The 14,475-nt window shown below is 51.4% G+C and overlaps 2 protein-coding genes across 6 annotated transcripts in view; both read left to right on the top strand.

The window, feature by feature from the left end:
• Nucleotides 1–5,697, top strand: part of LOC120921665 (zinc finger protein 300-like) — a 41,397-nt gene extending 35,700 nt beyond the window's left edge. For 2 of the 3 annotated variants that reach the window (XM_040334187.1, XM_040334186.1), the window contains exon 7: nt 4,120–4,225. In XM_040334187.1, the coding sequence (XP_040190121.1) occupies nt 4,120–4,141 (22 nt within the window). In that variant the 3' untranslated portion in view covers nt 4,142–4,225. Of the gene's footprint in view, nt 1–4,119; nt 4,689–4,957 lie in introns of those variants that run through there. The other variant, XM_040334188.1, reaches the window with a different exon arrangement.
• Nucleotides 5,698–5,725: 28 nt separating this feature from the next.
• On the top strand, nt 5,726–7,534 carry LOC120921666. Of its 3 annotated transcripts, XM_040334191.1 has the most exons (6): nt 5,726–5,901; nt 5,998–6,184; nt 6,328–6,471; nt 6,519–6,627; nt 6,675–6,883; nt 6,926–7,534. In XM_040334191.1, exons 1-6 carry the CDS (start codon nt 5,764–5,766, stop codon nt 7,267–7,269), a joined length of 1,131 nt encoding a protein of 376 aa, XP_040190125.1. In that variant the 5' UTR covers nt 5,726–5,763; the 3' UTR covers nt 7,270–7,534. The 3 variants fall into 3 exon arrangements, with proteins under 3 accessions (XP_040190125.1, XP_040190124.1, XP_040190123.1); XM_040334190.1 differs by having other exon boundaries at nt 5,727–5,901; nt 6,519–6,594; nt 6,642–7,534; XM_040334189.1 differs by having other exon boundaries at nt 5,727–5,901; nt 6,675–7,534.
• Nucleotides 7,535–14,475: the final 6,941 nt, after the last annotated feature.

The raw sequence follows: 14,475 nt of genomic DNA, 5'->3' as shown, positions 1-14,475 counted from the left end.
ATGACCAATCTCCCTCCAATCTGTGCCTACACTTAGAGTCCCGATGAGATTGGCGGCGGAGGAGGAAAGGTGCATGCTCGGGAAAAGTAGTCTGGTGAGCCGCGCACAGGCAGAGCAGTACACAGGTGCTCTCCTTACAATTCTCATTAAGCCATGGGACCTAACAGTATGACCTCTCTGAGCCTCCCCCCTCCCCCGGGCCCCGACCAATGTAGCTGGAGAGCAGAAAGTAATGAGTGAGGTGGAGGATTGCAAAAATTACCACTCCGGTGCAGCGCTCACTGAAAGTTGCCCTGACATGAGAGCGGCAGCCTTCTAGTTTGTGCCGTTTTCTTCTCCTTGTGCTCCATGTAAGTTTAGCCTGAGCACTGTGAGCAGACTGGTCTCAATGTGTGCTGTGCGCTGTCAGTGTGCGCTGTGCTATGGTGTTAATGGCTGTGCAGTTGTGTGGATCTCGGCGCTGGATTGTACTCCCTCCCGCTGTGCTGCAGCTCCTCTCCTCTCTGCCAGCTTGAATAAAAGGGGAAAGTGGGGACATGCAAGCGTGGAGCCGCACACACAGGCTCCTGATGAGATGAATGGGAGAGAGAGAGAGAGGATGGATGGGAGTTGCAGAGGAGACAGCAAGAGAATGGGGAAGAGACCCAGTTCTAGTGCCCTGTCCCTCTGGTCTGCCCCCAGTGCCCTGTCCCTCTGGTCTGCCCCCAGTGCCCTGTCCCTCTGGTCTGCCCCCAGTGCCCTGTCCCTCTGGTCTGCCCCCAGTGCCATGTCCCTCTGGTCTGCCCCCAGTGCCATGTCCCTCTGGTCTGCCCCCAGTGCCCTGTCCCTCTGGTCTGCCCCCAGTGCCCTGTCCCTCTGGTCTGCCCCCAGTGCCCTGTCCCTCTGGTCTGCCCCCAGTGCCCTGTCCCTCTGGTCTGCTCCTAGTGCCCTGTCCCTCTGGTCTGCCCCCAGTGCCATGTCCCTCTGGTCTGCCCCCAGTGCCCTGTCTCTCTGGTCTGCCCCTAGTGCCCTGTCCCTCTGGTCTGCCCCCAGTGCCCTGTCCCTCTGGTCTGCCCCCAGTGCCATGTCCCTCTGGTCTGCCCCCAGTGCCCTGTCCCTCTGGTCTGCCCCCAGTGCCATGTCCCTCTGGTCTGCCCCCAGTGCCATGTCCCTCTGGTCTGCCCCCAGTGCCCTGTCCCTCTGGTCTGCCCCCAGTGCCCTGTCCCTCTGGTCTGCCCCCAGTGCCCTGTCCCATTTTGTTAAAGTTGTTGTTGGTAATATTTAATTTTGTAACTTGATTCTGCATAAAACATTGTCATTCCATGAGATAATCTATGAGGGCGTGTTTACGGGTGCAATTAGGTGAAGGGCAGTGTATGAATTAGGCGGGGCAACTGGTGGCGAGTAACTCTTGAGGCCTGGCTAGTAGCTCAGGACTTGAAATTTTGAGCCCTGGAAGTGATTGGTTCATGGCGGGAGGTGGGTGGAGTGTATAGAAGTGATTGGTTCATGGCGGGAGGTGGGTGGAGTGTATAGAAGTGATTGGTTCATGGCGGGAGGGAGTGGAGTGTACATACGATTGGTTCATGGCGTGAGGTGGGTGGAGTGTAAAGAAGTGATTGGTTCATGGCGGGAGGTGGGTGGAGTGTAAAGAAGTGATTGGTTCATGGCTGGAGGTGGGAGTGGAGTGTATAGAAGTGATTGGTTCATGGCGGGAGGTGGGTGGAGTGTAAAGAAGTGATTGGTTCTTGGCGGGAGGTGGGAGTGGAGTGTATAGAAGTGATTGGTTCATGGCGGGAGGTGGGTGGAGTGTATAGAAGTGATTGGTTCATGGTGGGGGGGGGGGTGGAGTGTATAGAAGTGATTGGTTCATGGCTGGAGGTGGGAGCGGAGTGTAAAGAAGTGATTGGTTCTTGGCGGGAGGTGGGAGTGGAGTGTATAGAAGTGATTGGTTCATGGCGGGGGGGGGGTGGAGTGTATAGAAGTAATTGGTTCATGGCGGGAGGGAGTGGAGTGTACATACGATTGGTTCATGGCGGGAGGTGGGAGTGGAGTGTATAGAAGTGATTGGTTCATGGCTGGAGGTGGGAGTGGAGTGTATAGAAGTGATTGGTTCATGGCGGGAGGTGGGAGTGGAGTGTATAGAAGTGATTGGTTCATGGCGGGAGGTGGGTGGAGTGTATAGAAGTGATTGGTTCATGGCGGGGGGGGTGGAGTGTATAGAAGTGATTGGATCATGGCGGGAGGTGGGTGGAGTGTATAGAAGTGATTGGTTCTTGGCGGGAGGTGGGAGTGGAGTGTATAGAAGCGATTGGTTCATGGCGGGGGGGGGGGGGTTTCCAATGCAATGTGTCACGCTTGTAATGTGAGGGATCGGATGCTTGAGGGATCGGCTGCTTGTTATGTGAGGGATCGGATGCTTGTAATGTGAGGGATCGGATGGTTGTAATGTGAGGGATCGGATGCTTGAGGGATCGGATGCTTGTAATGTGAGGGATCGGATGCTTGTAATGTGAGGGATCGGATGCTTGTAATGTGAGGGATCGGATGCTTGTAATGTGAGGGATCGGATGCTTGTAATGTGAGGGATCAGATGCTTGTAATGTGAGGGATCGGATGCTTGTAATGTGAGGGATCGGATGGTTGTAATGTGAGGGATCGGATGCTTGAGGGATCGGATGCTTGTAATGTGAGGGATCGGATGCTTGTAATGTGAGGGATCGGATGCTTGAGGGATCGGATGCTTGTTATGTGAGGGATCGGACGCTTGTAATGTGAGGGATCAGATGCTTGTAATGTGAGGGATCGGACGCTTGTTATGTGAGGGATCGGACGCTTGTAATGTGAGGGATCGGATGCTTGTAATGTGAGGGATCGGATGCTTGTAATGTGAGGGATCGGACGCTTGTAATGTGAGGGATCAGACGCTTGTAATGTGAGGGATCAGATGCTTGTAATGTGAGGGATCGGATGCTTGTAATGTGAGGGATCGGACGCTTGTAATGTGAGGGATCAGATGCTTGTAATGTGAGGGATCGGATGCTTGTAATGTGAGGGATCGGATGCTTGTAATGTGAGGGATCGGATGCTTGTAATGTGAGGGATCGGATGCTTGTAATGTGAGGGATCGGATGCTTGTAATGTGAGGGATCGGACGCTTGTAATGTGAGGGATCGGATGCTTGAGGGATCGGATGCTTGTAATGTGAGGGATCGGATGCTTGTAATGTGAGGGATCGGCTGCTTGTTATGTGAGGGATCGGATGCTTGAGGGATCGGATGCTTGTAATGTGAGGGATCGGATGCTTGTAATGTGAGGGATCGGATGCTTGTAATTTGAGGGATCGGATGCTTGTAATGTGAGGGATCGGATGCTTGTTATGTGAGGGATCGGATTCTTGAGGGATCGGATGCTTGTAATGTGAGGGATCGGATGCTTGTAATGTGAGGGATCGGATGCTTGTAATGTGAGGGATCGGATGCTTGTAATGTGAGGGATCGGATGCTTGTAATGTGAGGGATCGGATGCTTGTAATTTGAGGGATCGGATGCTTGTAATGTGAGGGATCGGATGCTTGTTATGTGAGGGATCGGATTCTTGAGGGATCGGATGCTTGTAATGTGAGGGATCGGATGCTTGTAATGTGAGGGATCGGATGGTTGTAATGTGAGGGATCGGATGCTTGTAATGTGAGGGATCGGATGCTTGTAATGTGAGGGATCGGATGCTTGTTATGTGAGGGATCGGATTCTTGAGGGATCGGATGCTTGTAATGTGAGGGATCGGATGCTTGTAATGTGAGGGATCGGATGCTTGTAATGTGAGGGATCGGATGCTTGTAATGTGAGGGATCGGATGCTTGTAATGTGAGGGATCGGATGCTTGTAATGTGAGGGATCGGATGCTTGTAATGTGAGGGATCGGATGCTTGAGGGATCGGATGCTTGAGGGATCGGATGCTTGTAATGTGAGGGATCGGATGCTTGTAATGTGAGGGATCGGATGCTTGTAATGTGAGGGATCGGATGCTTGAGGGATCGGATGCTTGAGGGATCGGATGCTTGTAATGTGAGGGATCGGATGCTTGTAATGTGAGGGATCGGATCTCCTTTCTCAGCTTTGCTCTTTTCTCTCTTTCAGTGGAGAATTTGCCGATCATTAAGATCAAGCAGGAACGTTCCCCGACGAGTCTTCAGGCTCCGCCTTATACGGTGGAAACGGACGACGATCGGCAGGAAGCTTTGCAGCTCGTGTGCAAAAAACGAGGAAAAGCGAGCAAAGTATCCAGCAGAAACATGAGACCCGGTGCTCCGGAGCTGAGCCAAGTCACCCGATCTCTTCTGCTGCCCGGCGGCAATAACACGATCCTAAGCGCCGGCGATCAGTGCAAGATGTACCTGGGCCTGGCAGTGACGACCCTTCCCCCGAAGAAACCCTTCCAGTGTCAGCGCTGTGAAAAGAGTTTTAACTGTAGGTCCCACCTCATCATGCACCAGCGCGTGCACACGAGGGAGCGGCCGTACGTGTGCGAGTGCGGAAAGTCCTTCACACAAAGCTCCAATCTGTTCCGTCATCAGCGCAGCCACCGCCATCACAGACAGCATGTCCAGAACTATTCCTGTCCCCAATGTGACAAGGACTTCCCCGACCTCCCCGCTCTTCTCTCTCATCAGACCTCCCAGCACAGCGCCGCAGACGCCTTCCTGGACATACAGTGATGGGACGATCGACTCTCTGTATACAGATAGGACTTCCCCGACCTCCCTGCTCTTCTCTCTCATCAGACCTCTCAGCACAGCGCCGCAGACGCCTTCCTGGACATACAGTGATGGGACGATCGACTCTCTGTATACAGATAGGACTTCCCCGACCTCCCCGCTCTTCTCTCTCATCAGACCTCTCAGCACAGCGCCGCAGACGCCTTCCTGGACATACAGTGATGGGACGATCGACTCTGTATACAGATCACTTCCTGGACATACAGTGACGGGACGATCGACTCTCTGTATACAGATAGGACTTCCCCGACCTCCCCGCTCTTCTCTCTCATCAGACCTCTCAGCACAGCGCGGCAGACGCCTTCCTGGACATACAGTGACGGGACGATCGACTCTCTATATACAGATCACTTCCTGGACATACAGTGATGAGACGATCGACTCTCTGTATACAGATCACTTCCTGGACATACAGTGATGGGACGATCGACTCTCTGTATACAGATCACTTCCTGGACATACAGTGACGGGACGATCGACTCTCTGTATACAGATAGGACTTCCCCGACCTCCCCGCTCTTCTCTCTCATCAGACCTCTCAGCACAGCGCCGCAGACGCCTTCCTGGACATACAGTGACGGGACGATCGACTCTCTGTATACAGATAGGACTTCCCGACCTCCCCGCTCTTCTCTCTCATCAGACCTCTCAGCACAGCGCCGCAGACGCCTTCCTGGACATACAGTGACGGGACGATCGACTCTCTGTATACAGATAGGACTTCCCGACCTCCCCGCTCTTCTCTCTCATCAGACCTCTCAGCACAGCGCCGCAGACGCCTTCCTGGACATACAGTGACGGGACGATCGACTCTCTGTATACAGATAGGACTTCCCCGACCTCCCCGCTCTTCTCTCTCATCAGACCTCTCAGCACAGCGCGGCAGACGCCTTCCTGGACATACAGTGACGGGACGATCGACTCTCTGTATACAGATCACTTCCTGGACATACAGTGATGAGACGATCGACTCTCTGTATACAGATCACTTCCTGGACATACAGTGATGGGACGATCGACTCTCTGTATACAGATAGGACTTCCCCGACCTCCCTGCTCTTCTCTCTCATCAGACCTCTCAGCACAGCGCCGCAGACGCCTTCCTGGACACACAGTGACGGGACGATCGACTCCATGTATACAGATCACTTCCTGGACATACAGTGATGGGACGATCGACTCCATGTATACAGATCACTTCCTGGACATACAGTGATGGGACGATCGACTCTGTATACAGATAGGACTTCCCCGACCTCCCCGCTCTTCTCTCTCATCAGACCTCTCAGCACAGCTCCGCAGACGCCTTCCTGGACATACAGTGACGGGACGATCGACTCTCTGTATACAGATAGGACTTCCCCGACCTCCCCGCTCTTCTCTCTCATCAGACCTCTCAGCACAGCGCCGGAGACGCCTTCCTGGACATACAGTGACGGGACGATCGACTCTGTATACAGATCACTTCCTGGACATACAGTGACGGGACGATCGACTCTGTATACAGATCACTTCCTGGACATACAGTGATGGGACGATCGACTCTCTGTATACAGATCACTTCCTGGACATACAGTGATGGGACGATCGACTCTGTATACAGATAGGACTTCCCCGACCTCCCCGCTCTTCTCTCTCATCAGACCTCTCAGCACAGCGCCGCAGACGCCTTCCTGGACATACAGTGACGGGACGATCGACTCTCTGTATACAGATCACTTCCTGGACATACAGTGACGGGACGATCGACTTTGTATACAGATAGGACTTCCCCGACCTCCCCGCTCTTCTCTCTCATCAGACCTCTCAGCACAGCGCCGGAGACGCCTTCCTGGACATACAGTGATGAGACGATCGACTCTGTATACAGATCACTTCCTGGACATACAGTGACGGGACGATCGACTCTGTATACAGATCACTTCCTGGACATACAGTGACGGGACGATCGACTCTCTGTATACAGATAGGACTTCCTGGACATACAGTGATGGGACGATCGACTCTCTGTATACAGATAGGACTTCCTGGACATACAGTGATGGGACGATCGACTCTCTGTATACAGATAGGACTTCCTGGACATACAGTGATGGGACGATCGACTCTCTGTATACAGATAGGACATACAGTGATGGGACGATCGACTCTCTGTATACAGATATCACTTCCTGGACATACAGTGATGAGACGATCGGTTCTCTGTATACAGATAGGACTTCCTGGACATTCAGTGATGGGACGATCGACTCTCTGTATACAGATCACTTCCTGGACATACAGTGATGAGACGATCGACTCTCTGTATACAGATATCACTTCCTGGACATACAGTGATGAGACGATCGGTTCTCTGTATACAGATAGGACTTCCTGGACATACAGTGATGAGACGATCGACTCTCTGTATACAGATATCACTTCCTGGACATACAGTGACGGGACGATCGACTCTGTATACAGATCACTTCCTGGACATACAGTGACGGGACGATCGACTCTATACAGATAGGACTTCCTGGACATACAGTGATGGGACGATCGGTTCTCCCCACAAAAGAGATGACTTCTGGGATGTGCAGTGCTGGCAGGAAATGCCCGGCTGGTCCAAGTCCGGCCCTTTTTTAGGAAAAATGTAACCCTTCTTCTATTTTTAGTCCTAGATTCTTTCTGTTTAAAATTGCTTATTGTTGACGGATACTCTACCTCTGCTGGAAGGCTGTTCCAAGCAACAACTACTTTTGTTTGGTAAAATAATACTTTCACTTTTCCTTCTAGTTTCAGGTCACGTTGTCTTCATGTTATTTATCCCCTCCCCCGGGGACCTTATTCACTGCTCCCCCCCCCCTGGGGACCTTATTCACTGCCCCCCCCGGGGGCCTTATTTACTGCCCCCCCCCGGGGACCTTATTCACTGCCCCCCCCTCCGGGGACCTTATTCACTGCTCCCCCCCCGGGGACCTTATTCACTGCTCCCCCCCGGGACCTTATTCACTGCTCCCCCCCCGGGACCTTATTCACTGCTCCCCCCCCCCGGGGACCTTATTCACTGCCCCCCCCCCGGGGACCTTATTCACTGCCCCTCCCCCCCGGGGACCTTATTCACTGCTCCCCCCCCCGGGGACCTTATTCACTGCTTCCCCCCCCGGGACCTTATTCACTGCTCCCCCCCCCCCTGGGGACCTTATTCACTGCCCCCCCCCGGGGGCCTTATTTACTGCCCCCCCCCCCGGGGACCTTATTCACTGCCCCCCCCTCCGGGGACCTTATTCACTGCTCCCCCCCCGGGGACCTTATTCACTGCTCCCCCCCCGGGGACCTTATTCACTGCTCCCCCCCCCCCCGGGACCTTATTCACTGCTCCCCCCCCCCGGGGACCTTATTCACTGCCCCCCCCCGGGGACCTTATTCACTGCCCCTCCCCCCCGGGGAACTTATTCACTGCTCCCCCCCGGGGACCTTATTCACTGCTTCCCCCCCCGGGACCTTATTCACTGCTTCCCCCCCCGGGACCTTATTCACTGCTCCCCCCCCCGGGGACCTTATTCACTGCTTCCCCCCCCGGGACCTTATTCACTGCTCCCCCCCCCGGGGGCCTTATTCACTGCCCCCCCCCCCCCCCGGGGACCTTATTCACTGCTTCATGTATTTAAAGCTTTTCTCCCCTTTCTCTTCTGTCCTTCAGAATGTTCATATTAAAGCAGAACTCCGGGACTGGCAGAAAGAATCGCCCACAAAAAGCACTAAACAATTATTATATTTTCCAATTGAAGAGAAAAGTCTAAATTCAATTTTCAGGAAGTCGGCTCTGTAATTCAAAAAAAAAATGCTGCATGTTTTCCCCACAAGGAGGAGCTGTTAGAGCAGTGATGACATTGTGACGGTATCGGTATGATATCCCCGTCAAAGATTCCCTTCTTCCATAAGAACATCACCCCAATATTCCACGAGGAGGAATATTCCTGAGATCGCCCATTAAGCCACACATTAGTCCAGGCTTACTGCTAGAACAAGACAGACTTTAATGTTATAACACACAGCTTATATGTCATTTCCAAAACTGTTACAATGACAAATCTCCGCCCCCCTCACACTGGGGCTTCCATACAGATGATTAGGCAGACACGACGGAGCCGATGCTGAAAACACATTTTCTTTAGACAATGACATCAGTGACGCTGATTACTAGCTGTACTAAATACATTAACTAGACCGCTCGACCCCGCATATAGAGAGATAATTACCACACTGGAGCAATCAGAATAATTAACACAAGCCACTTAAACACAGATCTCCTTCACACAACACAATAGATCAATTAACCTTTAGAAATAGTGAGGGGACATTAGCACGTCAATAACCTGTTAGCCGAGGACAGAATCACACAGGGCAAGCAGGGAGAATTAGACTGAGACATATAGGCAAATGCATCACAGACATCATTTCTCTTCTGTTCATGGACGGACACAGCAGCATCTTGACCTTAGGGCAGGGCTCGACAAAATCCAGGCGCCCGGTCGCAATTGCAACAAGAAATTGTGACCTGGTGCCCGGGGAAGCTTAGGCCTGCAGAACGCCGCGGCCTCAATGGCCGGCTCGGCGGTGGAGGTACTCTACTCAAGTTAGTTGGATCACTCGCCAGAAATAAATGAGCTTCTTATCAAAAGAGGTGTCGCAGCACATTGGGTGCATGCTCTCCTGCCAGGAGAAAACAAAAGCATACGATCGACTCTCTCTTTTACTAAAAGTGTATTCCTGACATCCTTAAAAAAATGGAACATAAACTAGAATAATGCAAGAAGACCCTAGAGAATAAAATGGCGGTCGTTGCAATACTTTCTGTCACACCGTATTTGCGCAGCGGTCTTACAAGCGCACTTTTTTGGGGAAAAAATACACTTTTTTTAATAATATCTTTTATTGAAAAGGTTTGCAATGATACAAAGAAAGTCAAAATAAGACCAGAGCGAAATAAAACATTAAATAGCCAGATCCATAATAGCATCAAATATTAAGTACAGTTAAATCATACTAAAATGGCAGGAATTCCCGTCCCACCCTCCCCCCGAGCCCCAAAAGAGAACACACTGCCCCCAAAATAACATTTGGCCCATATAGATCATCAGAAACAAGGATGGGCATGCTATATTGTGCGAAGCTCCGGACTAGGACAACCTCGAACAGGGCTTAAGGGACATCAAAACTGAGGGGTCAAAAGAGAACAGATTACCCTATATATTATTATTATAAACTTCCGGATTCCTGTAATGATGCACCGTAAACCGTTATTGCAAAAAAAAAAAAACAGTATGCAATCAAGGGAATAATGTCGAACGGACTCTCATGGTCCTTAACTGCTTCGTTATCCAAATTGAAAAGACTAAAAAGGTAGAGAAGAAGAAAGAGAGAGGGTAAGATAAAGGAAAACAGAACGGAGAGAAAGAGACAGAAGACAGGAGACACACGGAAGGCCAAGCATGCAGCGAATTCAAGGGCGAAAGAAAGGAATCAGAGGACGACTCCAACATACGATGCCCAAGGTTCCCAGATGAGCTTAAAGCCATCAACAGAATCAAGGATAATGTTGGAAATCCTCTCATTGAACATCATCCAGGAGATTTTTCTTTTGGCCATTAAGAAAGAGACTGATGAGGATTTCCAAGCCTTGGTAATAGTCATCTTTGCTCCTAGTAATATAAAAAAATATCAGTGCCTGTGTGCTTTTGGAGATTTTAGGGATAGGGCTGTTAAGTAAGGCAATGGTAGGATCATGAGCAACCCCTACTCCTGTGATTTTTCTAATAAGGTGGAAGATTTTGTGCCAGAAGGATCGGATCCTAGGGCATTCCCACAGTATGTGAAGGAATGATCCAGAAAGCCCACAACACCTAAAGCACAAGGGAGAGGATTGCGGGTAAAATTTGGCAATACGGGTGGGAACTAAGTACCAGCGGGTCCTGACCTTGAGGCTCGCTTCAACAAGCGACACATTCAAAATGCCCTTAAAAGAACGGGCTAAATTAGAGTGCCACCGTTCTAATGACCAATCGAGATCAAGGTCACGATCCCAGCACTTCATGTAGAGCGCTTTCTCCAGAGGCTCGGCTAGAGCTGAATAAATTAAAGATATACCTCCCTTTGTGTCCATGGCTGAGGAGCACCACTGCTCATAGGGGGTTACAGAAAGTTGTTCCAGACAGGCCCTCCTAATCTGGTGTAAAAAGTGGGAAAGTTGAAAAAAGCGAAATTTCTCAGAAGGGGGTATTTTGAGTCTAGTGGTACAATAGCCTAGGGTGAGGGGCCCGTTTGAATTGAAAAAGTGGCCAATTCTGTATAAGCCTTTGTCAAGCCACCATTTGAAGGCAACAATGTCTAACCCGGGTGGCAATCGGGGGTTGTGCAAGTGGGTGCCAATGGGATACCGGTGATTTCAGTTTATGTAATGAGTCACAGAGGCACATAGAGTGGGACAGTGTAGGAGCTAAGATCGGGGGTCGGTTCCTAGGATGACTCCATAAAAGGAAATCCAGGGTGAACCCTGGGGTAGCAGTTCTTTCCATGGAGACCCAATCTGGTTTGGGACCTTTTAGGTAGATTATCGAAAACTGGCAAAGTTGGGCCGCACGATAGTACCACCACAAATTAGGTAGACCAAGGCCACCTTTCAGCCTAGGCCTAAAAAGCACTGTCTTAGAAAGGTGGTTTCCCTTCTTCTCCCAAATGAATCTAGTTATAGCAGATTGAAGAGAGTCAATATATGATTTAGTGACCGGAATGGGAAGGGAGCGGAAAAGATACATTTTGGGTAGGAGGGTCATCTTAACTGCATTAACACGGCCAATACACTTTTTTTAATAAAAAAATAAGACAACGGTAAAGTTAGCCCAATTTTTTTTTATATTGTGAAAGATAATGTTACACCGAGTAAATTGATACCCAACATGTCACGCTTCAAAATTGCGCCCGCTCGTGGAATGCCGACAAACTTTTACCCTTTAAAATCTCCATAGGCAACATTTAAAAAATTCTACAGGTTGCATGTTTTGATTTACAGAGGAGGTCTAGAACTAGAATTATTGCTCTCACTCTAACGATCGCAGCGATACCTCACATGTGTGGTTTGAATACTGTTTACATATGCAGGCGCTACTCATGTATGCATTCGCTTCTGTGCGCGAACTCGTCGGGATGGGGCGAGTTTTCTGGCTCCTAACTTTTTTAGCTGGCTCCTAGATTCCAAGCGAATTTGTCAAACCCTGCCTTAGGGTATTTTCCTCCTGTTAGGAGATTGACTAGGCAGAAAAAACAGCATGTTAAGTGTTAAAACACATCACACAGTAAGTACCACCCAGGGGGCGGATCCCCTGGGTACATCCCCTTCTCCCTGCATCTTGCAGCTCAGTTTTTCTCTGCCTAGCACAGGAGAATGACATGGCTCCCTGTGGGCCCATGTGGCCTGGGGATTTTTAAAAATGTTTTATTTTATTTTTTTCTGCACTTTTGGATCCTGGGTTCTACAATCAACTGCCGACTGGGTGACAGGCTGGATCCTCGTCCTTGTAGTCCCCCCAGTTTGGCCATTGAGCATGTGCCGGCCTTTTTAGCTACACGCTGGACCGCCCACGACATGCCCCGTTGCTCCAGGGGTGGCCGGTGAGCTATACGCTCCAGGGCACACATATATCTGTGTCAGTCATGCCGTAACTGCGCGGACGTTGGTTCTGTCTGGGATGCCTTCAGCTGGTCGTCGCAGTACGGCTGGGCATTCCTGGGGAGGTCGATAGAGGGTCCGCCCTGCTGTTCCTCTCTCCCTTCCTCCCTAGGCTCTGGGTAGCTAGGACAGCTGCGATACGGGGGTCCACCTGGGGGGGCTGTGTGGCAGATCCGCTCCTGGGGGGGGTACTCTTTATTTGCCGGGTGTTCGCTGCCGTTTGTTTCTGTGTTTTTTTACTTCACTCGCGGCCGACAATTTGGCGGCGCCCGGCGCTATTTACACAGGTCAGCGGCCATTTTCTTGTAGCCCGCATGCTCTGCTTACAGAGCGGTGGGTCGGCGGCCATTTTGGGTGGTGTATTTTGCCTCTAGTAGCCAGAATATCGGCGCAAACTGTTCCAGCACACTTTCCTGAGGGACGGGACAGGGAGAGCAACTCTAGGAGGCCTGGGCAGATGGCAGCTGTATGCTACCTGGTCGGGTGGTGGGTCCTCTGGGGGAGTCCCTTGTCTCTGCGGCAGCTAGGAGGGTGGTCTGTGTGTCTTGCCTTATGTCCCTAGGGGTGTTAGGTGGGTCAGCATGGTGTCGGAACAGGACATCTCTTCCCCAAACATACCTGAATTGACTATTAGTGCCCCTGTGGTTTCTGTGGACGCTATGGCGGCGGTTCTGGAGGCCTTTGTTGCCAGGGTGGAAGCGGCTTGTGGACAAAAAAGGGGGTAAAAAGGGCCCCTTCCCTCTGCCTTCTACAGGGGATGCCTCTGACATGGAATCGGGCCCAGCTACTGCTCCCGGCCCTGGTTCCGATGTGTCAGAGGATGCAGGCCTTGACCGCACGGACAGTGAGGATGGCTCTGCATCAGGGTCGGCGCATGATAGGGCCCTGGTAGGAGGACTTATAACCGCGGTGCGGGATATTCTGAAAATGGAGGATTCAGCGGAGACGTCAGAGATGTCGGTCCCTTTTGGATTGCGTAAGCCGCCCCGCACTGCTAAAGGTGTTTCCTTGTGTTCCTTATCTGGACAAATTTGTATACAAGGAATGGGATCAGCTGCAAACGTTTTTTTCTGCCCCAAAATGTTTAGCGGTCCGTTATCCGTTTTGAGGAGAAATTCCTGAAAATTTGTATTTTTCCCCCGTCAGTGGACCCCCCCTGTGTCCAGACTGAACAAGGTGACCACGTTACCTGTGGAAGGGGCTCCTGCTTTCAAGGACCCCGCAGACAAGAGGGCAGATGCAGTGGCCCGCTCCATGTTCATGGTGGTGGGGTCAGCGGTGCGATCGGTCGTGGCTGGGGCTCTAGTGACTCAGACACTTACTGAATGGGCTAAGATGTTGCGTGAGGGATTGGAGGAGCATCAGGCTCCTCTGGACTGTGGCGCTGGCCGACCAGTTGGTACAAGGCCTAAAATTTGTCTGCGAGTCAGCCCTGGATACGCTTGCCTTGCTCTCCAGAGCCTCGGTCTACGCGGTGGTGTTGCGCTGCCTGATCTGGCTGAAGTGTTGGTCCACGGACCAGTCTTCTAAGAGGGCCTTGGTGGACTTGCCCTTTAAGGGTGTAAGGCTTTTTGGGGCCTCTCTGGATGACATTATTAAAGATGCCAGATTTTTTCCCTCCAGCTTCCTCCGGGGAGTTGGGAGGCCCTGTTTGAGGCAGTTCAGGATCTGCTGGTAAGGGGGGGTGATCGTGCATTTCCCATTACAGAAACGGTTTCAGGGGTTTTACTCCAATCTGGTTGTGGTCCCCAAGAAGGAAGGGGTCCGTCCAATCCTGGATCTCAAGGCCCTCAACTGCTTTGTGAGAGTGCAAAGGTTCAGGATGGAGTCGGTTCGCTCTGTTGTCGCGGCGCTCTATCCGGGGGATTTCCTGGTTTTCCTGGATATCAAGGCCGCATACTTGCATATTCCCATATGCTCCAAGCATCAGAGATTTCTGTGATTTGTGGTCGGGGGAGACCACTTTTAATTTGTGGCCCTCCCTTTTGACGCCAAGGATTTTCACCA

Source organism: Rana temporaria (assembly GCF_905171775.1).
Source record: "Rana temporaria chromosome 2 unlocalized genomic scaffold, aRanTem1.1 chr2p, whole genome shotgun sequence".
NCBI classification, from domain to species: Eukaryota; Metazoa; Chordata; class Amphibia; order Anura; family Ranidae; genus Rana; species Rana temporaria.
Note: the sequence above shows the minus strand (reverse complement) of the source record. Positions and strands in the feature narration are given on the sequence as shown.

What these genes read in the sequence shown, in the direction of transcription:
- LOC120921666 (XM_040334190.1), top strand. Translation starts at nt 5,764, where the DNA reads ATGGGACGATCGACTCTCTGTATACAGATAGGACTTCCCCGACCTCCC. An exon ending in GATCGACTCCATGTATACAG is followed by an intron (nt 5,902 to 5,997) that starts ATCACTTCCTGG and finishes CTCTGTATACAG; the next exon opens with ATAGGACTTCCCCGACCTCC. An exon ending in CCGGAGACGCCTTCCTGGAC is followed by an intron (nt 6,595 to 6,641) that starts ATACAGTGATGA and finishes CACTTCCTGGAC; the next exon opens with ATACAGTGACGGGACGATCG.